Source organism: Sesamum indicum, linkage group LG12 (genome assembly GCF_000512975.1).
Source record: "Sesamum indicum cultivar Zhongzhi No. 13 linkage group LG12, S_indicum_v1.0, whole genome shotgun sequence".
Lineage (NCBI taxonomy): Eukaryota > Viridiplantae > Streptophyta > Magnoliopsida > Lamiales > Pedaliaceae > Sesamum > Sesamum indicum.
The window spans coordinates 4,972,260-4,993,473 of NC_026156.1; the positions used below are offsets into that span (position 1 = coordinate 4,972,260).

The following is a 21,214-nucleotide window of genomic DNA, read 5'->3' on the forward strand; positions in this document are numbered from 1 at the left end:
AGCTTATTCAAACAGACTGGATTATGACAATTCTTCTCCACCCCTTGAAGTCAGATCTTTGCCCAATGACAATGCTGATGCTACAGGGGAATCATCCCACTCAAATGATGGAAATATGGGCAGCAGCACTTTTCCATCAAATGACATTACATCTCCAGTATGTCCAAAAGTTTGTTACTCCGAGACTAACTCCGAGCATTTATTGATTTTTATGCCAGAAAGTATAATTAAGTTTTACTTGTAAATGGTCAAATCTTGGTCTTCAGCAGCATTTATATTGTTAAGATTTATATTTCTTTTTGATAATAGTACACTTATAATATGGATTAAATACATAATAGTGAATTTTCAACAATGTTGCATAAGAGTTATTGTGTTTACTGCCCTAATGCATCTAGCATCTTCAGCATGTATTTTGAGTAAATGGCTGTTGTGAATCTAGCAGAAGAAAATTAGATATCCATACAGGGTTATCTTTTAAACTTGAAACATATTACTCTTATATTTTAGCTTTTCAATCATTATCACATAGCTTAAATATTAATCAAAGGAATTCAAGTGTACTTCAATGGGCTGAATTTCAAAAGCTCATCTCAAGCCTAAGACTTTTTCTGTTTGCAAATTAACATAAGCCCAAGGTAGATGGTTTAAATGGTTATTGAGGTAATATGAAATCCACACATGGCATCTTGGTTTTTCTTTTGTTGTTTTTCTTGGTAACTCTGTTCAAGAACCATTTTCTCTATCTATCATCATAGAAAGATACTATTATATGAGAATATGATTATCTTCTCTTTAAAACAGTCTACCAATATAGATGAAGGAGAGCAACTACGAGGCATTCATCTTCAAGATTTACTTGGGATGATAAGAAACGCTGAAAAGAGTAAGTCATATCTCATCTTGAGCCCTTTCTTTTGGCTTAGTCCTCGACTCGCACTATCTACAAATGAACTTTTAAGAGTCACAACTTGAGTATTTGCTCTCTAATCATTAGAAGCCTGTAAGGAAAATAATGAGAGCATTTACTCTTTTTACACGAAAGCTAAAAATGTAAAAAAGTCCACTTTCTATCATCTGAATGTTACCTGACTTGTAATTTTGCATTATAGATATACATCTTCTCAATCAAGCTCGTGTACGTGCCCTTGAAGATCTTGAAAAGATTTTTGATGAAAAAGAGGAGTTGCAGGGTGAAATGAACATTTTGGAGATGAAGCTGGCTGAAACTGATGCAAGGCTGAAAGTGGCAGCCCAAGAGAAGGTACACGTGGAACTCCTTGAAGGCCAGTTGGAAAAGCTGCGAGATGAACTGTCAAGTAGGGGAAACAGTGAGGATTACTTGCAAGAAATGAATAATGCTGTTTCTTCTTCACAAGTCGATCTTGTCAATTCTTTTAGCCAGGAACTGGATTTGTTAAGGGAAGAGAATATGTCACTGAAGGATGAGCTGCAGGTTCTGAAGGTGGAGCTTAGTAATATCAGGGAATCTCATCAGCAAATGCAAATGTTAGAGGAAGAACGGTCAGTTCTGGAATCTTCTCTAAAAGAGTTGGAGCTTAAACTTGCTGCTTCTCATGAAGATGTTTCAGAGATTTCTAGTCTGAAATCTGAATGCAAAAGTTTATACGAAAAAGTAGAAGATCTGCAAACAATGCTAGACAACGCAACAAAACAAGCTGACCAAGCTATTCTAGTGGTGCAGCAAAACCAAGAACTACGCAAGAAGGTTGACCGGCTTGAGGAATCTCTCAATGAGGCCAATGCCAATAGATTGTCGTCACAGAAAATGCAGCAGTACAATGAACTGATGCAGCAGAAGATAAAACTTTTGGATGAGCGCCTGCAAAGATCTGATGAAGAGATACAGACTTATATTCAATTATATCAAGATTCTATGAAGGAGTTCCAGGATACACTGAGTAGGTTAAAAGAAGAAAGCAAAAAGAAGACAAAAGGTGAAACTGTGCTTGACAAGCCTCCGGGATTTTGGAGTAATCTATTGCTTATGGTTGACGGATGGTTTCTCGAAAAGAAGATTTCAGTGGATGAAGCGAAGGTTTTAAGAGAAATGATATGGAATAGGGAGGTTAGGATATGCGATGCATATATTTCATCTAAAGGAAAGATTGAACGTGAAATCATTGCGACATTTCTCAAACAGACATCATCAACAAGAGGGTAAGCATGAAATGTGATGTTTCTTCATTCCATACATAATAGACATGGATTTTGACTTGTGCTTCCCATCATTGTTTAGTACAAGGTTGCATGTCATACATATTGCAGCAGAGATGGCACCTGTGGCAAAGGTATGCATGTATATCATAAGTTCTATGAGCTCAGTTTAGTTCTTTCATTGTTCTATGTGTTTATCTGGAGTTTAAGCTCTGAATCAGTGTAGTTGGTTGTCAAGTGTGATGTAATGATTCAAGGGTATGAGAAGTCTGTTTCGTCTTATTCGTTTGGGGCTCCAATAGAAGTAAGATCTGTTTGTTAGCTTCCTAAGTTTGACATTTGTTAGTCTTCAGTGATGGATTAGCAAGTGAGATATGCAACTAAAAAAAGTTGTCTAGACTCTAGAGGAGTCTGGAGCTAGTACCCTGAAAGATTAAAAGTGTAACTAAAAACTCTATTGTTGCTACTTTAAAAACCTGGAACTTGCACCATATCTGTTCAGTTTGGTGTCATTTTTTTTAACTTTTCCTACATTTTATCAGATAAACTTATGATACTAACTAGCATTTTTCATGTAGTTTGTATGTGGTACTCTATATGGGGGTCTAACAGGTCAGGGTTGTCGTTTTGTAACATATTCCCAGGGTGGTGAAATTTATAATCCACTGAAACTTTTGTATTCATTGGTATCTATCATCTCATTGGGCATGTTTAACTTTCTCTTATGTTTGTTATTTGCTTTATGCTTGAATGTTGGAGGGTCCCTAGTAAGTTTCTCTATTTCAATTAAACTTGTGAATTAATATCTGCCCACACATTAGTATTTACTTATCACCTCAACAAGGGTATTTTTTGTTTTCGTATTTATCTTAGGTTGGTGGATTGGGAGATGTAGTGACTGGTCTCAGTAAAGCACTTCAGAAGAAAGGGCACCTTGTGGAAATTGTTCTACCGAAATATGACATCATGCGTTATGATCTAATTCAGGATTTGAAGGTATTTGACATGTGACGAGAATGCATTCCAGTTTTTAGCTTAATTTCCTTTGACCTGGTGGTTCATGCTATGTAGGCGTTGGATGCGCCTATTGAATCATATTTTGATGGTCGATTGTTCAAAAACAGAATCTGGGTTGGCACTGTTGAAGGTCAAGAATTATTTCCCCCAGTGTCTGAAAATTATTTCTGCTGAGTGCTACTTCAGTCCTAATACTTTTCTTTGCTGCAAATTACTACTATTAGGGCTTCCTGTTTATTTCATTGAGCCTCATCATCCGAGTAAATTCTTCTGGAGGGGTCAATTATATGGAGAGGATGATGATTTTAAGCGGTTCTCATTCTTCAGCAGGGCAGCACTTGAGTTACTTCTTCAAGCTGGCAAGAAACCGGACATAATTCACTGTCATGATTGGCAGACAGCTTTTGTTGTATGGTGCCAGATATCTTGTTATTACTCGCTCACTCTTTTTTTCTGATATTATATCATTTGTTTTTTTTTTACTTCTACTTTGTTATTTTTTTAGGCGCCCCTTTATTGGGATCTGTATGTGCCAAAAGGACTGGATTCAGCAAGAATATGTTTTACTTGTCACAATTTTGAGTATCAAGGAGCTGCACCAGCTTCCGATCTAGCATCTTGTGGTCTTGATGTTTACCGCCTGAACAAACCTGATAGGATGCAGGACAACTCAGCAAATGACAGGGTTAACTCTGTTAAGGTAGGTAATCCTCTGGGGCCCCTCACCCACCCCTACCCTAAAAGAAGTTCAAATTTTGAAAAATTTAAAAAGAAAAAGAAAGAAAACCTTTCTTCTCCAAGAGTTGAAAATTTTTAGTTGCATTGTTGAGAGTGGCGTGGGTCCGTGTGCAAGGAAATCTAGCAAGCTGCTTGCTTTCGGTCCTTCTTTCCTTGTGTCTTTTTCATGTACTGAAGGTACTTGTGGGTTGGATAGGCAGTTCACTCTTTAATTTGTCGATAACCTGATTGTGACTGGTTTTAACTATCTTATTCATGGCTCCCCTTTCCTTAACACATTCTTGTCACTTCTCAGGGTGCAATAGTATTCTCTAATATTGTGACAACAGTTTCGCCATCCTATGCCCAAGAGGTCCGGACTGCTGAGGTACGGAATAACAGTTATTAAGCTCTCAACTTAACTTCCAAATGCTTTTTGGCACAGCTGCCTTTGTTGCTTCCTTTGCAGATGTGCCTTCTGGGTTTCCAGCACCTAGGTTCTTATTATGTATACCAGGGGACTTATTAAATGTGCACTCTTGAGTCCAAAGTAGTTCATTTGATGGGCAGATCAACCATATTATATAGTCTTACTGATTCGAGAGTAAAAATTGTTTTTTATTGGTATAAACTTTTAGGTAGGATACCAAAAAAATTCTGCTTGATATACCAAGTAGTGATGTATCAATGAGTTGCTTGCTAGATTTTATTTTTTTTATGGTGCTAAAAAGAAGGCAAGTGCTGCATTAACAAGATGTGGTTTCCTACAATTTACCTATCCTTGATGTTTATGCATAAAGAGATGGATAAATCATGAAGAATTATTGCCTGTCACTAGAGGAAAAGCCCCAGGAATGAATTGGAAGTTATCCTAGGATATTGACACTAACCTGTACATATCATAAAGTGACTTGCAGGAGATATTTTCTTGTTTGAAAGCACATTTAAGAATCAAACAAAGCTGGCTTATGCTCGCAAATTGGCATTTTGACAGTATTAACATAGTTTCATCTTGAAAGAATTTTGTCAAAATTGTAGAAGCACACTCATAATTAGTTGACACTTGCCTGAATAATTTATTTTATTACTTATGATGTACAGGGAGGGCGAGGGCTGCAAGCAACACTTAATTCACATTCCAAGAAGTTTGTTGGAATTTTAAATGGAATTGATACTGATGCATGGAATCCAGCTACTGACCCACTTGTTAAAGTTCAGTACAATTCCAATGATATAGAGGGCAAAGCAGAAAATAAAGAAGCTTTAAGAAGTCATCTAGGGATGTCTTCAGCTAATGTCTGGCAGCCATTGGTAAATATGTTGAATTATTGAGGGTTGTCATACATCACATATCTTAGTATAATTGTTTGTGTGTATTCCATCAATATAATATCTTGGTATCTTTTTAATTGTATCTCTGCTTATGCCTTTTGCTATATGATTGACCTATAGTACAGCATTTATGCATTTTGCCAATACTTAGCAGTGCTTCTAGTCCATCTTTGAGAAGTTCATCAGTAAGACCTACTGTAATCAATATATATATATATTGTCTTGAGATCTTGATAGTTTACTAATGCTTTCACATGCAATATATAGTACACCTGTGGAACAGTGAGCAAAGTTTGGCAACATTTGTTTGTGATTTGACTTGCATAGCTACTCTCACTTGTTTGAACAATGCTTCTTATATTTAACTGTGGCAGGTTGCTTGCATCACGAGATTGGTACCTCAAAAGGGTGTGCATCTTATCAGGCATGCACTATATCGGACATTGGAATTGGGTGGTCAGTTTGTTCTACTTGGTTCAAGTCCAGTGTCACAAATTCAGGAAAGTTCTGCTTTCTTAATTTTAAGGTTGTCTTTACCTATGTTGCACTGCAATTAGTACAGAAATACGAGACTATAAATAAAAAGGAAAGGAAAATGTGTTTCAAAAGAGTATATTGAGGAAAGAAAATCTTGGTGTAAATAAAGTGACGTATTACTTTTGGAGAACAGTAATATATTATTAATTCTGAATTACTTCCTTTTTCCGTTGAGCATGGTTGGTCTACTGTCTGAAGCGTTAGCTTTGACCACTATTTCTTTCTAGCATATAGCAACATTTTGTGAGTTAGGTATGTTAATGATGGATTAGAAAGAACAATACATACAAAATATAACCTACATGCATGTGAGCCTCATTTATATGATATTTTTGGTATTGGTTGATTATAGTATCAATACAAGGCTTAGAAGTGTCTTCTATTCTCTTCTTATCTAGGACACAGGGCACTTTAATAGTACATAATTATAAGATCAATGTTAGAAACAATTCAGTCTGATTTGAGTATTTAGGATGATGCAATTGTGGTTCTTAGGTATTGATTTGTGGAGCCTTAGACACCAGCTTTCTGTAATTGAAGATGAAGCGAGCTGCATTACCAGCTTTATGCTCCTAACTTTTTCTCAGAAGGGTGCTTAGACTTGGATAAAATTTCCCTCTCTCAAACGGTTGCCATGTGTTTTTATTTGATTTAGGAAGGTTATAAATTTCCTGTTCTGATTTACATATATAATTCTAGCCCCACTTGTATCTACTTCTAGCACTTTGAGTTCATAGTAACTAACAATCCTTCCCCTTTTCACCCGCTACGGAGAACAGGTTGACGTTGTATCTGCTAGGCTTCTCTCTCCAACCGTTTTTCTTGAACAATCATTTCAATTGACATCATGATTTTCTCTTTTTGCAGAGGGAGTTTGAAGACATTAGCAGCAAATTTAAGAACCATGAACATGCTCGATTAATATTGAAATATGATGAGTCTCTTGCCCACTTAATATATGCTGCTTCTGACATGTTTATCATCCCTTCTATTTTTGAGCCTTGTGGCCTTACGCAGGTATGGCTCAGTTGTTTTCTGTTTACCTGGCAGCATAAATGTAGCTGAAATTTTAGTTGTTTTTAAAGTCACTCCAAATACATGCAGATGATTGCTATGAGATATGGTTCAATACCGATAGCTAGGAAGACAGGGGGACTAAATGACAGGTTGAACTGTGTGGAGACTTTTTTGAATAAGACTGCACCTTTTGTTTTTTGCTCTTACCTTCTTAGGTACTGAGATTCTTCTTGCAGTGTATTCGATGTAGATGATGATAACATACCTATCCAGTACCGGAATGGATTTACATTTTTGAAAGCTGATGAGCAGGTAAGTGATCCATTTGCTTGGGATGTTGCACAGAACGTAATAGCTGTAGGCTTTCACCATGCTTTGGTGACATCAAGGTGAATTTTCTCTTCATTGTTTGTGGATTTTTATCAATATGCAGGGATTGAACAGTGCTTTAGAACGTGCAATGTACCATTATAAGAATGATCCAGAAGGTTGGAAACAGCTTGTTCAAAAGGACATGAACATAGATTTTAGTTGGGGTTCATCAGCATCGGTGTATGAAGATCTTTATCAGAAGTCTGTTTGCAGAGCAAGGGCTACAAATCGTCCTTGAGCAAGGTGGTCAGCTTTTGCATTCTATGTTGGCTGGAGCTGGTTCTTGTTCATGGGACAGCTTGTGAGGGGTTTGTCATGAGAGGTTTGATTCCTCAAGTTCAGTTAAAACCAGAGAAACTCACCGTGATCTCTTGCATTCAAGATGAAGGGTGCATACTTGTCCCTTTTCCATGTAAATATACTGTATTCTGTTCATGGGCATGAACTTTCAATCTGTAGATGATGTAAACTGTATGCATGCCTTGTTCGGGATATACGCTGTATAAAAACTGCAACAGAGATATATACAAGCTTTAGACCTGTTTGCTAAATTCTTAGACCTGTTTCTTAACACTTCTGATTGGTATTGGTAAACTGGTCCCCAAAAGCTGAAAAACCCCATGTCATGCTAGAAGATCAAATTTCTAGCTGGTTTCTTTCACCTCTCGTTTGTGCCTAAGGATATCAGGCAGAAAATACGCTCATTGATGGAGATGCGGTTATTCTTTTCAATTTGGTTTTTGCTGCTTGTTTTGCAGACGATCCCAGTATCTAAAAGTATGAAAAACACATGAATTTAAGTCGAGGATAAGTAATGGTCAATTTAATCAAATGAACTAGACAAGTAAAATGATATTGTAACTGTATATATTTTCTGAGTAACAAATTAGTGATTATCAATTAATTATCAAAATATATTATTCATTGAGTGTAAGGTAAATAAAATATTTAACCAAAAAGGCAGAAATTACAATAAAAATAAATAAATAGAACAATTCGGATGAAAATCTAGTAAATGGATTTCCCCCCTCTTTTTGCTTCATATTTCCAATTTTCGCAGCTCTTTTTGGTTTCCTTCTCTTTACTTATCCTTCTCCACCGCCGTTCCACTATTTTCCAGCACCCAATAGCCACAGCGCCACCACCGTAGCCGAGAATCGGCGATCCAGCCTCGGCCAATGGATTTCTGTGCCGTTCCACCGGTCTAAATCGGGTAGAGTGCGGAATTTGCTTGTCCGCGGTATAGCCGAGAGATTCCGGAGGTTTGGCTTAGTTCGCCTTCATATTTGCCCTCTGGCCGATAAATCCACCTTCCGGCGATAAATGGTTGTATGTGACTGTAGTGTTGCAAATATCTTCCGTAATGGTATTAGTTTCTTTCTTCTTTTATGTTATAGTTCGTAATTGCATTTTGTACGTATTTTCTCATTTATCTTTGTGGGGAATGCTTGAGTTTACACTGTTCTTGTTTCTGTCATATATCAAGAATTTGTAGCTGAGTTGAGCAAATGAAAAAAACATTCGCATTCATTGAAGCACACAAAAATAACTTTGTATTCCAATAATTCACAGTAACTTTACATCGTCATCAAACAGCCTGAATTTAGTGCACTCTTCTGAGTAGACTTCACTTTCCAGGGACAAAGTTTGTGGCGTAGGCCCAGGCGTTGTTGTTTACTGGGTCAGCGAGGTGGTCAGCGAGGTTCTCCAACGGGCCCTTTCCGGTGACGATGGCCTGAACAAAGAATCCGAACATGGAGAACATCGCAAGTCTGCCGTTCTTGATCTCCTTAACCTTGAGCTCAGCGAAGGCTTCTGGGTCATCAGCCAGCCCCAATGGGTCGAAGCTGCCGCCTGGGTAGAGTGGGTCGGTCACCTCACCGAGCGGCCCACCAGCAATACGGTAACCCTCAACAGCTCCCATCAAAATAACTTGGCAAGCCCAGATTGCCAAGATGCTCTGTGCATGGATCAAGCTTGGGTTACCCAAGTAGTCAAGACCACCCTCGCTGAAGATCTGTGCTCCGGCCTTGAACCAAACCGCCTCACCGAACTTGACACCGTTGCGGGCCAAGAGCTCAGGGAAGACGCAACCAAGAGCTCCAAGCATGGCCCATCTGCAGTGGATCACCTCAAGTTCACGGTTCTTGGCAAAGGTCTCTGGGTCAGCTGAAAGTCCGGCGGTATCCCATCCATAGTCACCTGGGAATTCACCAGTGAGGTAGCTCGGGGGCTCACCGGAGAATGGGCCCAAGTACTTGACACGGTCTGGACCGTACCATGGGCTGCCAGATGAGACGGGCTTGGCAACTGTCTTCCTCATTGAGACCCTGCCATTGCCTGTGATCTCAGGAGCGGAGGGCGAGAGCTTCACTGCCTGTCCGGCAAAGGAGGGGGAGGAGAGAGCCATTGTTGAGGCTGCCATTGAGGAAAGTGAAGTTTGTAGCTGATGGTTTTAGTGTTAGTGATGGAAAGGGTAATGGTAATTCGAAGTTATTTATAGGGGGGAGGGGACTGGTCCTCTTATCTTGTGATATCTGTATCTCTCCTTTCATTGGGTTCCAAGATTCCATTGTTGGTGACCTCTGCCTAATTGGCAATTTCTAATCCATCTATTTTAGATTTCTACTTAAAGTGGGGCTCAAACCAGCAAGAGTTTGTATCTATATCATGAGGTTGGGATTAATTCTGGCCAATAAAATATCTTACGGATCATGCAATTGAGTTAATGAATTCCTAAATGAGTGGGACTATTTTTTGTAAGTTGATTTTATGTTTGATAGATTTAAGGTACAAGCCTCTGTGGCATCATTTGTATTAGTGAACAAATATCCTCTACTCTAGCTAGAACTTCTGTGGTTTTGCAGAAATTGAACCAATAAAATTAGTCAGCAACAGCGGTCACTGAATATTTTCCTCTCTCGGAACACTGCACCATGAAATCTATGGATTAATTAATTCTAATTCAAATGGGGTTTCATCATACTTGAACTAATTAAATTGTATGTGTAATAAATTTACGGTGTAATTGATGTATAGTTTAATACATGTTGAACCCCCACAGAACATAAATCAAATATTAGTATAACGACACAAGCACAACTCAACATTTACTACTCATGTCCAGTCTTTGGAACTAGAAGTTCAAGTAAATCTTAAAGCTCATAAATCCAATTTCAGGATATCCATGGTGATGAATAATAGCTGTCTCCCCAGAAATCCACATTAGAGGTGCCGATACAAACAATTGAGCATCTACTATCCACCCAGCACACTTGGCAAACTCTTATAGGCCACAAGTAGATACTTACTCCTCTCATGAGATTCTTGCATCCTCCTTGAGTCTCCAGAAAGTGCAAAGAGGATTAATGGATAGCCGTTGCCAAATGGACATGCAATGTCAAGGCTATCAAATGTCAGCTACCAATGGGAATACAGATAATGATATCCATAGATAAGGACTCTGATTACCCAATTCATGATATAAATACCTTAATGGGCTACCATGCAACTCAACCCACAAACTCCTTGCAAAAGCAGTCTTCCATTTCATAGTACAACTATGGCCGCCTCTACAATGGCACTTTCTTCTCCATCTTTCGCTGGACAGGCGGTGAAACTCTCTCCCTCCGCCCCCGAGATCACCGGCAATGGCAGGGTGTCCATGAGGAAGACTGTTGCCAAGCCCAAGCCCGCTTCATCCGGAAGCCCGTGGTATGGCCCAGACCGTGTTAAGTACTTGGGCCCATTCTCCGGTGAGCCCCCAAGCTACCTCACCGGTGAATTCCCTGGTGACTACGGGTGGGATACCGCAGGGCTTTCAGCTGACCCAGAGACCTTTGCCAAGAACCGTGAACTCGAGGTGATTCACTGCAGATGGGCGATGCTTGGAGCTCTTGGATGCGTCTTCCCCGAGCTCTTGGCCCGCAATGGTGTCAAGTTTGGTGAAGCCGTCTGGTTCAAGGCCGGAGCTCAGATATTCAGCGAGGGTGGTCTCGACTACTTGGGCAACCCAAGCTTGATCCACGCTCAGAGCATCTTGGCCATCTGGGCTTGCCAAGTTATTCTGATGGGAGCTGTTGAGGGTTATCGTATTGCCGGTGGACCGCTTGGTGAGGTGACCGACCCACTCTACCCAGGTGGCAGCTTTGACCCGTTGGGGCTGGCTGATGACCCAGAAGCCTTCGCTGAGCTCAAGGTTAAGGAGATCAAGAACGGCAGACTTGCCATGTTCTCCATGTTCGGATTCTTTGTTCAGGCCATCGTCACCGGAAAGGGCCCATTGGAGAACCTTGCGGACCACCTTGCGGACCCAGTTAACAACAACGCCTGGGCCTACGCTACAAACTTTGTCCCTGGAAAATGAGCCTAAGAATGAATGAATGTGAACTGTGTGCGCGAGCCCACAAATGGTGAATTTTCAGTTGTAATGTGGGTGTCTCTGATGTAAATGCATCTGATCTAATGGAGAAGATATGATATTTTTAGCGTGAATTGGCTTGACCGTGTCTAGTGGTAAATCTTATTAATGCTTGATATGATCTATCTCATTGACCCCAATCTAGTACCTCCACTGCTCGAGCTTTTAGTGGAAGTTGTCAAGTACTGGAACCAAATTAAAAACATTGTAGATATATATATATATATTCAGGTAATTCAACCTGCAATATATAATGAAATGAATGCAAGTTCTGATCCAGCTGTTCAAGGAACGAACAAGAACTAAAGAAACGGAGCAAAAATGAAAGAAAATGATATAACTGAAAGGGGGCAAAAAAAAAATTTGAAATATGACAGCTGTGGGATTTGAACCCACGCCCTTTCGGACCAGAGCCTAAATCTGGCGCCTTAGACCACTCGGCCAAACTGTCATTGGTGAAGACCCTTGCGGATTATTTACATAAATTTAGTCCATTGTCTGCGAACATTTTAGTTAAGGCGATGCATGATGCAAAACAAGACCCACGCTCGTTCAAGTATTTTGCTTGCAACCACATCCCAAAAAAAAAAAAAAAAGGTACTTTGCTTGGAAAAGCAAGGGTTACATTAGTACTTCATTGTCTTAGTACGACTTGGTGGTGTTAATCAATGTATATTATTATATCTATAATCTATAATTTATATTCTGATCCAGCAATAGCATTGAAATTGCAAATACCAAAACCCAGATAGCAAAAGATTGAACCCACAGGTTTATGTCATTAAATGATTTAACAGCAGTTGTAGTAATGTTAGGATCACATGCTCAGGGAGTAGTTACATCACAAACAAGACCCAGCTAGACGTCACAACCATGTCAATGCTAATCTGGGAATTTGAATGAGTTTAAGCATGGTCTTTAAAATTTCTGGCTCCCAGCTTCTGGGCTTCCACCCTTAGAGACTTCAGGTAGCGAACAGCTTCATCAAGAACTGCAACAGTACTCATCCGACTAGCACCAGGAACGATTCCTCTCAGCACCTTCACCATCTTCCTCGTTCTCTGGCGCTTCTTGTCATTGCAGCAACTCCCAGAAAACTTCCTGAAAAGTGACCCACTCTTTTCTGATGGCGATTCATAATTGGAGCACGAATCTGGAGAATCGCACTTATAGACTGCACCTGTACGGGCAGTGCTCACCTCCTCATCATCAAAATCCTCGTTTTCCTCATTTTCTGTGCTTAACAGGGCGTCAATATCATCTGAATCTTCTTCAAGGGGAGAGGTAAGCTTTATTTCATCATTTGCATCCTTTTGATTGATATTGTCTTGACATACAGCATCGACACCCAAACCAGGATAGAAGAATTTGGAGTTTATTCCAGGATGATACATTATCTGGCTTCTATTAGTCGTTTGGTCAAAGATAACAAAATTTCTAGGACAGGCATCAGAGGGTTGGATGTCAAAACTATGGAAGGGCATAAGTGGTTTAATACCAGGGGGCATAATTCCCCCATTAAGGAGAGATGACATAGGAGCATTTTGCATGTAGTAGTCAAATTGGTCGGCTAGAGGTTGCATGGGCTTGCCTGAAAAGTGTGGCTGGTGACTATGCATGGGTTGATGGTTTAGGAATGATAATGCTCAATTTCAAATAGGTAATGGTTTTAGGAGAAATAGAATGAAATAGTAGGAAGAGGTTTACGGGGTACACCTATGGTGTATCCATCACAGCGGAAGAAAGCTCTCTAGATTCGTGAAGAATTTGTGTTCAGTGCTTCACAAGTATTTAACTGAGTATTTTGACCCAACTGGAGGACAGTCCCAACTTCAAGAATTGAACAAACAAGACTACGTAACAGGTTTAAGCAACTGACGGAAATACTCAGCCTGTAAGAAAAAGAAATCGAAGAACCATCTTAACAATTTGACATTAGTATGAGAAGTAGCAGAAGAAAATGACCAAAGAAACATAAAATGGGGAGCAGGAGAAATAACTTATTTCAATGCGGTTCATCCACGAACGCAAGGAAAAATAATGGAAATGCTTCCAACGCAATGAACATAGAAGCACTCACCTGACAAACTTGCATCAATTGGTAAAAAGCAATGCTTCCAATACACATATTAATGTTTCCAAGTTCTTTCACTTTCTGATACTTCTTTCTGGTAACTGAAATGTGCATTCCCAGTCTTTCACTCCTCCAACCAAAATTAAGCGGGTGTAGAATCTACTGAAATGTGATTGATAAATGAAATTGTCCTGCATAAAGTTTCCGAACTAAAATAAGTCGCTCAAGTGAAAAATGTTACTGTAACAGGATAAAAATTACAATCTAAACCTGTAAATTCCATGAGACAATTTATAGCAATATTACAAGGTAGGAAAAAGAAAGAAGACAAATATAGATGAGTGATTGAAAAGACAGTGTATTTTCATCTCAATCACATAATAGTTCTATGTTCTCTTCAAATTTATAGAACTCATTGGAAGACTATCAGTGATTTTCAACAATGAAATTTCCAAACTAGTAAAAGATAAGATTTCCATTCAAAAAGATCAAAAGTGGGGAAGATAAACTCACCAAATCAAATCAAATTACAAAATAACACGAAAGAACACAACCAATCGCACACACTTCCCAGAATGTTTTGGAGATCCCCACGGCATGTTGAGTCAGTTCTTCAGCCCAAATTGTTAAAAGTTTGATACCAAACCTAGCTGTTATCAAACGGATAAAACAAACAGTCAAGAAAGTAGAAGACTTGGTGACATCTTCAGGACGCTACTCAGATTCATAAAATAACCAAACAGTAAAACTTCTATAACATTTGACAAAAAGATCCAACATGCAGATTCTAGTGAATCAGCATGCATAGTCAAGTATGAACATAACTCTTTAAATATGACATCTAACCACATCTTCATAAAAAAGAAGGTTAACATAGGCGCAAAATCGTAAATTGAAAACCAACAAGAACCAATAATTAGAGATCAAGAACAAAATCAACCTCGAATCCAACACTTGTTTGAACATACACAACTCCAGAAAACATACTAACCCACGCACCCAGATTCATATACTTCAAATCGCATAAACAAGAACTTGATAATACTCCACGCCCATTGAAAGAGTTAGGCATAATCGAATAAATCTGTACCAAAAAGTGTAAAAATAAAAGATACACCTTTTGCACAACAGATAACAATTTAAACCTATTCTTGCACTACAAAGGCAAAAAGAGAGTACGGTGCTGAAATATTCTTGAAAAAGGAAGAGTAAAGCTAAGCTTTGAACATTACCCAACAAGAAAAAGATAACAACCCAAACAAGATCGCTTCAGAAAATAATCAAAGCTGCTGAGATGAACAAAAGGAAAAAATTCTGGAGAGAGAGAGAGAGAGAGACGAGTACTGGCGAAGAGTGAGAAGTGGGCTTGGCTCTGCTCATGGGGATATGTAAGCTAGTGAGCTAGGCGAGCGGGAGTCAAAGTAGGGAAATCAAGACCGTCGGATTAGGAAAAGGTGGGCGCTTTCCGTGTAATCCGGGTGGGTTAGCGACCGTCCGATGATAGAGCACGCGTGAAGGAAAAAGGTGGGCCTCCACGAGGTTCGACATAATCGTAATTAGAGCATTCACTGTAAAGCAACAATTAAGTAAAACTTCCTTTTTTTTTTTTTAAATTTTATTTTTAATATTTATTTTCATCTAATAAATAAATTCATTCATCGAATAATTTTTATCAAATTTGATGATTTTAGTAAATAAATAAAAATCTATATTTAATCCTCATTGACTTAGTGCTGATTTTTTGTATGTAAAATAAATTATTTATAATCAAAATATTCTTATAAGGATAAAAATATATTTGCTAGGCAAAAAATAATATTAGGAGTTTTAAATACAATTTTTTAAATTATATGAGATTTATATGTAATTATTATAAATTTGAAGGAAGCAAATTGGAATTATTCTTAAATTATACCCACCCTTAATCTTTTTCCTATTTTGTCACAAAAATTGCCTTCTAAGTGGTAATTTCTTGAATGATAATAATTGTGGAAGGTGAAAATAAAAATTTGTGAAAGCAGATTGAAAAGAAAAAATAAATTAAAAATAAATGTGAATCACATTGTTTATTATTAGGGATTTATTATCATGCCCATACCCATGCCCATGCCCATTACTAAAATTGGACTTTAACAAAAAGAAACAATAAATTACATTCTATGATGTACGACGCGACCAATCATATGTTGATTGGTATTTATTTTAAAATAAATATATTTTTTTTTACAATAAATTACGATTACTTATAATATAATTATGTGTATCACTCGTTGTTTTAATAATGATCTAAATATTAATAATTTATCTTTAATGTATTTTTAAAAAAAACTTAAGAACGGGTAAAATAAATAATCTAATATTAATATCATACCATTTACAGAGATTAGCTAATTATTCACATCACAACTAAATAGGTCTAAAATAATGAACACTACTCCTACAGTGCTCCACGGTGAAAATCAATTTGAAGTGGAATTGTGAGCAAACCGTCGCCAATTTCAATCTTACCGCCACCAGAAGGCAACAACTTGGAACCACTGTAATCAACAATGCCAAAACTCTTGCAACCATTCAGCTCCAATTTGAGCTTTTCAGATCGGCCGGCCTTCACCAACACCCTCTTGAATGCAACCAATTGCTTGATCGGAGCCTCAGCAATCCCACTCGGGCCTGACCAATACACCATCACCACATCACTTCCGTCTCTTTTTCCAGTGTTCGCCACTTCAATTGCTAACTCCATGTTATGACTGTCGCATTTCAAGTCGTCTATCAGGACTGCAGGGCAGGAGGGCTTGTAGAATCCGTCCCTGTACTCCAAGTCCTTACAATGTTGGAACTGGTTCAATCTTATGTTTAACTTGTTCTTGGTCGAAACGGGCTTGTATGTGAAGTTGGTGTAGCTGAGACCGTAGCCGAATGGGTAAACTGTGGAGCCATTGAAGAACTTGTATGTTCGTCCCGGGTAGCCCAGGCTGTCGACTGGCCTCAGCCGCATAGATGTCATAGGTAACATGTAAACGTAGTCATTCTCGTGCCATGTTAGAGGCAATCTCCCACCTATATCAAACAAAACAAGATATGTTATTGCAGATATAATTGTCTAGTATGTATATAACATCAAATTCCCTTGTAATAACAGAAGAATGCAAGAAGAGCATAGGATACCAGGATTGTATCTCCCAAAGACAACATCTGCAATGGCATGGCCGCCTTCCTCTCCGGGATATCCGGCCCAGATGATTGAATGGATGTTGGGATCGTTCTTGGCAAAGGAAATGTCGACACCGCCAGCTGACATGACAACAACAACAACAGGACCTTTGGACACTTGTGCAACTTGACTGATCAGTTGAGATTGGTAACCTGGAAGTAGCAAATCTACCCTGTCCAAGCTTTCGGCCTCAACGCTTAAATCCAACCCGACAAACAGAATAGTGGCATCTGTTTTGCTCGCAGCTCGCATCGCCGGATATATTAAGGTGTCGTTCTTGCACAGTACTCCATCACAGCCCATCTCATATTTCACTTCTCCAAATCTCGAGAGGCCATCAATGGGAGATGTGTACTTGCACGGAACACCAGCATAATTGCCTATCATGGCGCTGGTGGCATTAGCGTGTGGGCCGATAACTGCTATAGTCTTGATCTTCTCAGAGCTCAAAGGCAATGTTTCAGCATCGTTCTTGAGAAGAACAATTCCTTGTCGTGCTGCTTCGGTTGCTAATTCTATGTGCTCGTTGGAGCACACATCAGGTTTGCCAAGATTTTCGAATTTTGGGCTGCCATCAAAGAATCCAAGCCGCATCAGAACAGTGTAGAGGTTTTTCAGGGCATTGTCTATCTCTGCCTCTTTGACTTTCCCCATCCTCACTGAGCTGTTTGCAAAATTTGTATAAAAATTCCCACAATCCAAGTCCAGCCCTGAATTATTAACACAATAAACATTATATCATGTTAACCAAGATACATATAAATACAAGAACTGTTTAAGACTAGCCTGCTTTCAGAGCTTGTGCAACAGCATCTTCCGGCTCATCGTTAAGCCATTTCTGACCGTGTAACATTACTTCAATCGAATCACAATCCGACACAATATAACTGAAATTTTGACAACGAATTTAGAGATCATGAGCGTGAGTTCAAAATTTACAAATATGCATATGAGATTAATGAAATTAGTACCCATGAAGATTCCACTCCCCTCTCACTGTATCCTTCAAAAGCTTTGGATCAGCACAGGTTGGAATGCCATTAACCTTGTTGTAAGAGCACATAATGCTGGTTACATCGCCCTCTTTCACGCACATCTCAAACGGCCTAAGAAACGTCTCCTGCATGTCTTGCTCCGTCACCTTCAAGTTCAAACACAACAAGAAAACATTAAAAAGATGAACCCAATTACGTATTTGAAACTTCATACGCAAAATCTAAATTTCATTCTTACTCGGGCATCAAAATGGTAACGATCGACTCCAAGCCAGTTGTCCACGTCGTAAGCTGCATAGTGCTTGCAGCAGGCACCAACCTTGAGGGGCCTAGAGTTGAGATCTGCGGTATTCTCAGTCCCCTCAACATCTTGCAGCCCTCTAACGTAGTTCACCGCATACTCTCCAACAACAAAAGGGTCTTCCCCTGGTGTCTCTTGGGCTCTTCCCCACCTAGGATCTCTCACCACATTAATATTTGGACTCCAAAATGTCAGCCCAGCATGTCCTAAATTGTACATAGCTCTTGCCTCTGTCGAAACCGCCTAAACAATCGAAAACAAAGTATTAAAGTCGAGCAAAGATCAACAAACGACAACTCCATATAAATGATACTAAACTTTACCTGGCCAACCGTTTTCCACAATGTCTGGTTGAAACTAGCTGTTGTCAGAATAACAGTGGGGAAACTTGTTGCACCAGGGACAACATCATCAAAGTACGAGGCAACGCTGCCCGATTGACCGACATTGGAGACACCATGCAAGGCCTCAGACCACCACTCATACTTGGGGAGCCCGATTCTTGGGACCCCGTAGGCAGTGTCGCCTATTTGAGCTGATTTTTCATTGAGTGTCATTCTGTCTATCAAGTCTTTGACTCTAACATCATACGAGAGAGATGAGTCGCAGAAAGCAAAATGTTTGATGTTGAGTCCGAGATCAGAAAACCTTGATGGATCACAGACATGAGTGTAGTTTCGAGTAGCATTGAAGGTTGAATAGGCATTGACGACATTGGTTGAAATTGAAGGCGAATTTCTAGCAATGGTGGAGTGAAACAAGAGAGCTAAGGATACAAGAAAACAAAGCTTAGCAGACATGGTTTAAGTTTAACGTAGGACTAGAAGTACTAGAAGAGATCAGTGGTGGTGTTCTAGTACGCTTAATATATATACAGTAGGAGTTTTTGGTGATGATCATATGAATTATCCCATTCCCACAGATTTCGAATAGTTCTGTTTCAAATTTGGTAGTTACTGTATTTGATGAAATTGAAATCAGTATCCTGAGAAGTCAAGACTACTCTGACTACTTACGTTGAATCAGATGTATCCAAATCACAGAATGAAAAACAGATCAAGTCAAGTTAATGCAATAATTATTTTCATTTTTTTAGTTATTTCTGAATTTTCATTTAATTAGTTGATTATCATTAGTTTTATTGTTTTTTTCTTGGCCTAGCTAAATCATCAAGCATTTTCAAGGTTAATAAACCGTATTCAGCTCTATTCTTCCAAGCCCATCAGCCCATTCAATATGGGCTTCTAAACAACGCTTCATCAAGCTAATTAACACGCTTTTCTGCATCATAGTGAAAAAATAGCATATCAGACCCACCATTGGCATTAGCTGCCATGGCAAGAGCTTCAAGAAGAGAAAGCAAACAGTCGGAGAGAAGAAAGAGATGGGAATGGAGCGACTGCAGGAATTGGCGCCCTTTGTGAAGGAAGCATTGCACCAAACCGCACGAGTAGCAAATGCCCTCTGCTTTCTTCACGTCGCCAACACCTACCTCTGCAGCGTCGCTAAAGTACGCATCCTCTCTTCTTCTTCTACCTCTGCCTACTCCTTCACCCGCCAAATCTCTTTTTCTTGATGCTCTGCAATTTGTAGCTTGTGGGTCCCAGTATGCTTCCCTCGTTCAATCACGGCACCTTCGTTCTGACTGAAAGTATAACGAGCCGTTTGGGGAAAGTCGGGTCGGGCGACGCGGTGATCATACGGAGCCCCGAGGACCCGAGAAAGGTTGTAACCAAGAGGGTCAAGGGTGTGGAAGGAGACGTTGTTTCGTATGTGTTGGACCCCAGCAAGAGTGATGAACAGAAGACTATTGTTGTAATTATTTTCTTTAAACCTTCTCTCTCCCTTTCTTAGAATATATAAAAACGAAATGCTTACTTGATTTTGACTTGGTGCTGCCGTCGATCTGAAATTGTGTTGTTTTTCTTACTGAGTTTAATGTTGGATGAGGTGGGGTTTTGTTGTTCTTGTGGCTGGATCATTCCAAGAGTTTCTTTTTTTCAGGTGAACTGGTTTTAGGGTTTTTGAAAAGTTGATTATTTAAGCTATGTGTAATTGAGTTTGCATTTGATTTTCATGTAGCAATCTGAATAATACCTCTACAGTTCATGCATAAATATTTGTATTTATTCTTCTTTAAGTGTGAATTTAATAGTTGAGCAAGGTAGGAGGGCAAATGATCCAAGAAAGTGAGTTTTGAATGCATTAGGTACCAAAGGGACATGTTTGGATCGAGGGGGATAATATCTACGAGAGTCGTGATTCAAGACATTTTGGTCCAGTTCCTTATGCACTTGTTCAATCCAGAATTTTCTTGGTGGTAAGCAATTCAACTCCTTTTGTTCTGCATTAGGCCTTAAATTTTAGCCTTCGAGTTGATGAAGGTAGGCGTATGACCTCAGTTTGTATGTCCCATTTCCATAGCCAAACATGCTTGCACTTTCGATGGCGACTAATATCCATTGTTTCATACCATTCTATCCATAAGGTGAAGCATACAAGAATACGTTTAATTGGATAACTTACTCTTTCTTCTCTTTATCTAAGGTATGGCCCCCGGAGGACTTCCGATCAATTGGCAAAACAGCCGCTTGATTTGCACTTGCAAGGTACACTTCTACGAGCACCTTCATCTGACATAAGTCTGTTTTCTTAGCACACAAGCTGACCATTATGTTGTTCACACCTCCCTGGCAGAGATGTTGCACAAGAAAATGGGATGACCATGTGGTTCAATTCTTCATACCTTTCTGGCTGACAACACTGGTATTTTTTTGGTGGGAGGGACTAAGAGGACCCAGCCCTTCTCGAGTTCTTTCAGTATTTCGTTCCTTTAGTATTATTAGTCCACGGCCATTCATCTCGACATCATTGTTTGGGTAGAAAGCAGCAGAGTCGTTGGAGAATGGCCAAGATTTTGTACAAATAATTCTGAGGCATCAGCTATTTGCTTAAATAGATTAAACTGTTAAAACTTCCTATTTGATATTTCGTTGTTGTTTTCTATTGTTTCCAAGATGTCAAGTCTGTATGTCAGGCA

General features: G+C 39.3%; 6 protein-coding genes and 1 non-coding gene across 10 annotated transcripts; 3 read left to right on the forward strand and 4 right to left on the reverse strand.

Annotated features, from left to right (window-relative positions):
- LOC105175683 (probable starch synthase 4, chloroplastic/amyloplastic) lies at positions 7-7,727 on the forward strand. Its single transcript, XM_020698430.1, has 15 exons — positions 7-157; positions 805-886; positions 1,113-2,181; positions 2,261-2,312; positions 3,052-3,174; positions 3,250-3,325; positions 3,420-3,604; positions 3,701-3,895; positions 4,229-4,300; positions 5,014-5,223; positions 5,619-5,744; positions 6,649-6,798; positions 6,886-6,947; positions 7,035-7,110; positions 7,232-7,727. The coding sequence occupies exons 1-15, from the start codon at positions 116-118 to the stop codon at positions 7,406-7,408; spliced, it is 2,697 nt and encodes an 898-aa protein (XP_020554089.1). The 5' UTR covers positions 7-115; the 3' UTR covers positions 7,409-7,727.
- Positions 8,680-9,649, reverse strand: LOC105175684 (chlorophyll a-b binding protein 21, chloroplastic). Its single transcript, XM_011098218.2, has one exon. It carries the CDS (start codon positions 9,593-9,595, stop codon positions 8,798-8,800), a length of 798 nt encoding a protein of 265 aa, XP_011096520.1. The 5' UTR covers positions 9,596-9,649; the 3' UTR covers positions 8,680-8,797.
- On the forward strand, positions 10,661-11,673 carry LOC105175685 (chlorophyll a-b binding protein 21, chloroplastic-like). The gene has a single exon (XM_011098219.2). The coding sequence runs from the start codon at positions 10,676-10,678 to the stop codon at positions 11,534-11,536; it is 861 nt and encodes a 286-aa protein (XP_011096521.1). The 5' UTR covers positions 10,661-10,675; the 3' UTR covers positions 11,537-11,673.
- On the reverse strand, positions 11,962-12,041 carry TRNAL-UAG. The gene has a single exon. It is a non-coding gene; the product is annotated as a tRNA-Leu (tRNA).
- LOC105175686 (transcription factor bHLH144) lies at positions 12,338-15,044 on the reverse strand. Of its 4 annotated transcripts, none has more exons than XM_011098220.2 (4): positions 14,897-15,044; positions 14,178-14,314; positions 13,671-13,855; positions 12,338-13,482 (listed from the first exon to the last, which is right to left on the reverse strand). In XM_011098220.2, the coding sequence occupies exon 4, from the start codon at positions 13,207-13,209 to the stop codon at positions 12,496-12,498; it is 714 nt and encodes a 237-aa protein (XP_011096522.1). In that variant the 5' UTR covers positions 13,210-13,482; positions 13,671-13,855; positions 14,178-14,314; positions 14,897-15,044; the 3' UTR covers positions 12,338-12,495. The 4 variants fall into 4 exon arrangements, with proteins under 4 accessions (XP_011096522.1, XP_011096526.1, XP_011096525.1 ...); XM_011098224.2 differs by lacking the exon at positions 14,897-15,044 and adding an exon at positions 14,664-14,877; XM_011098223.2 differs by lacking the exon at positions 14,897-15,044 and adding an exon at positions 14,605-14,623.
- On the reverse strand, positions 16,085-19,311 carry LOC105175723 (beta-xylosidase/alpha-L-arabinofuranosidase 1-like). Its single transcript, XM_011098271.2, has 6 exons — positions 18,498-19,311; positions 18,112-18,417; positions 17,850-18,019; positions 17,665-17,765; positions 16,833-17,588; positions 16,085-16,724 (listed from the first exon to the last, which is right to left on the reverse strand). Exons 1-6 carry the CDS (start codon positions 18,972-18,974, stop codon positions 16,102-16,104), a joined length of 2,433 nt encoding a protein of 810 aa, XP_011096573.1. The 5' UTR covers positions 18,975-19,311; the 3' UTR covers positions 16,085-16,101.
- On the forward strand, positions 19,465-21,160 carry LOC105175687 (mitochondrial inner membrane protease subunit 1-like). The gene is made up of 5 exons (XM_011098225.2): positions 19,465-19,684; positions 19,768-19,989; positions 20,384-20,494; positions 20,722-20,783; positions 20,872-21,160. The coding sequence occupies exons 1-4, from the start codon at positions 19,559-19,561 to the stop codon at positions 20,767-20,769; spliced, it is 507 nt and encodes a 168-aa protein (XP_011096527.1). The 5' UTR covers positions 19,465-19,558; the 3' UTR covers positions 20,770-20,783; positions 20,872-21,160.

What these genes read in the sequence shown, in the direction of transcription:
- LOC105175683 (XM_020698430.1), top strand. Translation starts at nt 116, where the DNA reads ATGGGCAGCAGCACTTTTCCATCAAATGACATTACATCTCCA. An exon ending in ATCTAATTCAGGATTTGAAG is followed by an intron (nt 3,175 to 3,249) that starts GTATTTGACATG and finishes CATGCTATGTAG; the next exon opens with GCGTTGGATGCGCCTATTGA. An exon ending in TTTTGAAAGCTGATGAGCAG is followed by an intron (nt 7,111 to 7,231) that starts GTAAGTGATCCA and finishes ATCAATATGCAG; the next exon opens with GGATTGAACAGTGCTTTAGA.
- LOC105175684 (XM_011098218.2), bottom strand. Translation starts at nt 9,595, where the DNA reads ATGGCAGCCTCAACAATGGCTCTCTCCTCCCCCTCCTTTGCCGGACAG.
- LOC105175685 (XM_011098219.2), top strand. Translation starts at nt 10,676, where the DNA reads ATGCAACTCAACCCACAAACTCCTTGCAAAAGCAGTCTTCCATTTCAT.
- LOC105175686 (XM_011098220.2), bottom strand. Translation starts at nt 13,209, where the DNA reads ATGCATAGTCACCAGCCACACTTTTCAGGCAAGCCCATGCAACCTCTA.
- LOC105175723 (XM_011098271.2), bottom strand. Translation starts at nt 18,974, where the DNA reads ATGTCTGCTAAGCTTTGTTTTCTTGTATCCTTAGCTCTCTTGTTTCAC. An exon ending in GGGGAGTGGAATCTTCATGG is followed by an intron (nt 17,766 to 17,849) that starts GTACTAATTTCA and finishes TCAAAATTTCAG; the next exon opens with TTATATTGTGTCGGATTGTG. An exon ending in TGCACAAGCTCTGAAAGCAG is followed by an intron (nt 17,589 to 17,664) that starts GCTAGTCTTAAA and finishes TTAATAATTCAG; the next exon opens with GGCTGGACTTGGATTGTGGG.
- LOC105175687 (XM_011098225.2), top strand. Translation starts at nt 19,559, where the DNA reads ATGGGAATGGAGCGACTGCAGGAATTGGCGCCCTTTGTGAAGGAAGCA. An exon ending in ATGAACAGAAGACTATTGTT is followed by an intron (nt 19,990 to 20,383) that starts GTAATTATTTTC and finishes TGAATGCATTAG; the next exon opens with GTACCAAAGGGACATGTTTG. An exon ending in AATCCAGAATTTTCTTGGTG is followed by an intron (nt 20,495 to 20,721) that starts GTAAGCAATTCA and finishes TCTTTATCTAAG; the next exon opens with GTATGGCCCCCGGAGGACTT.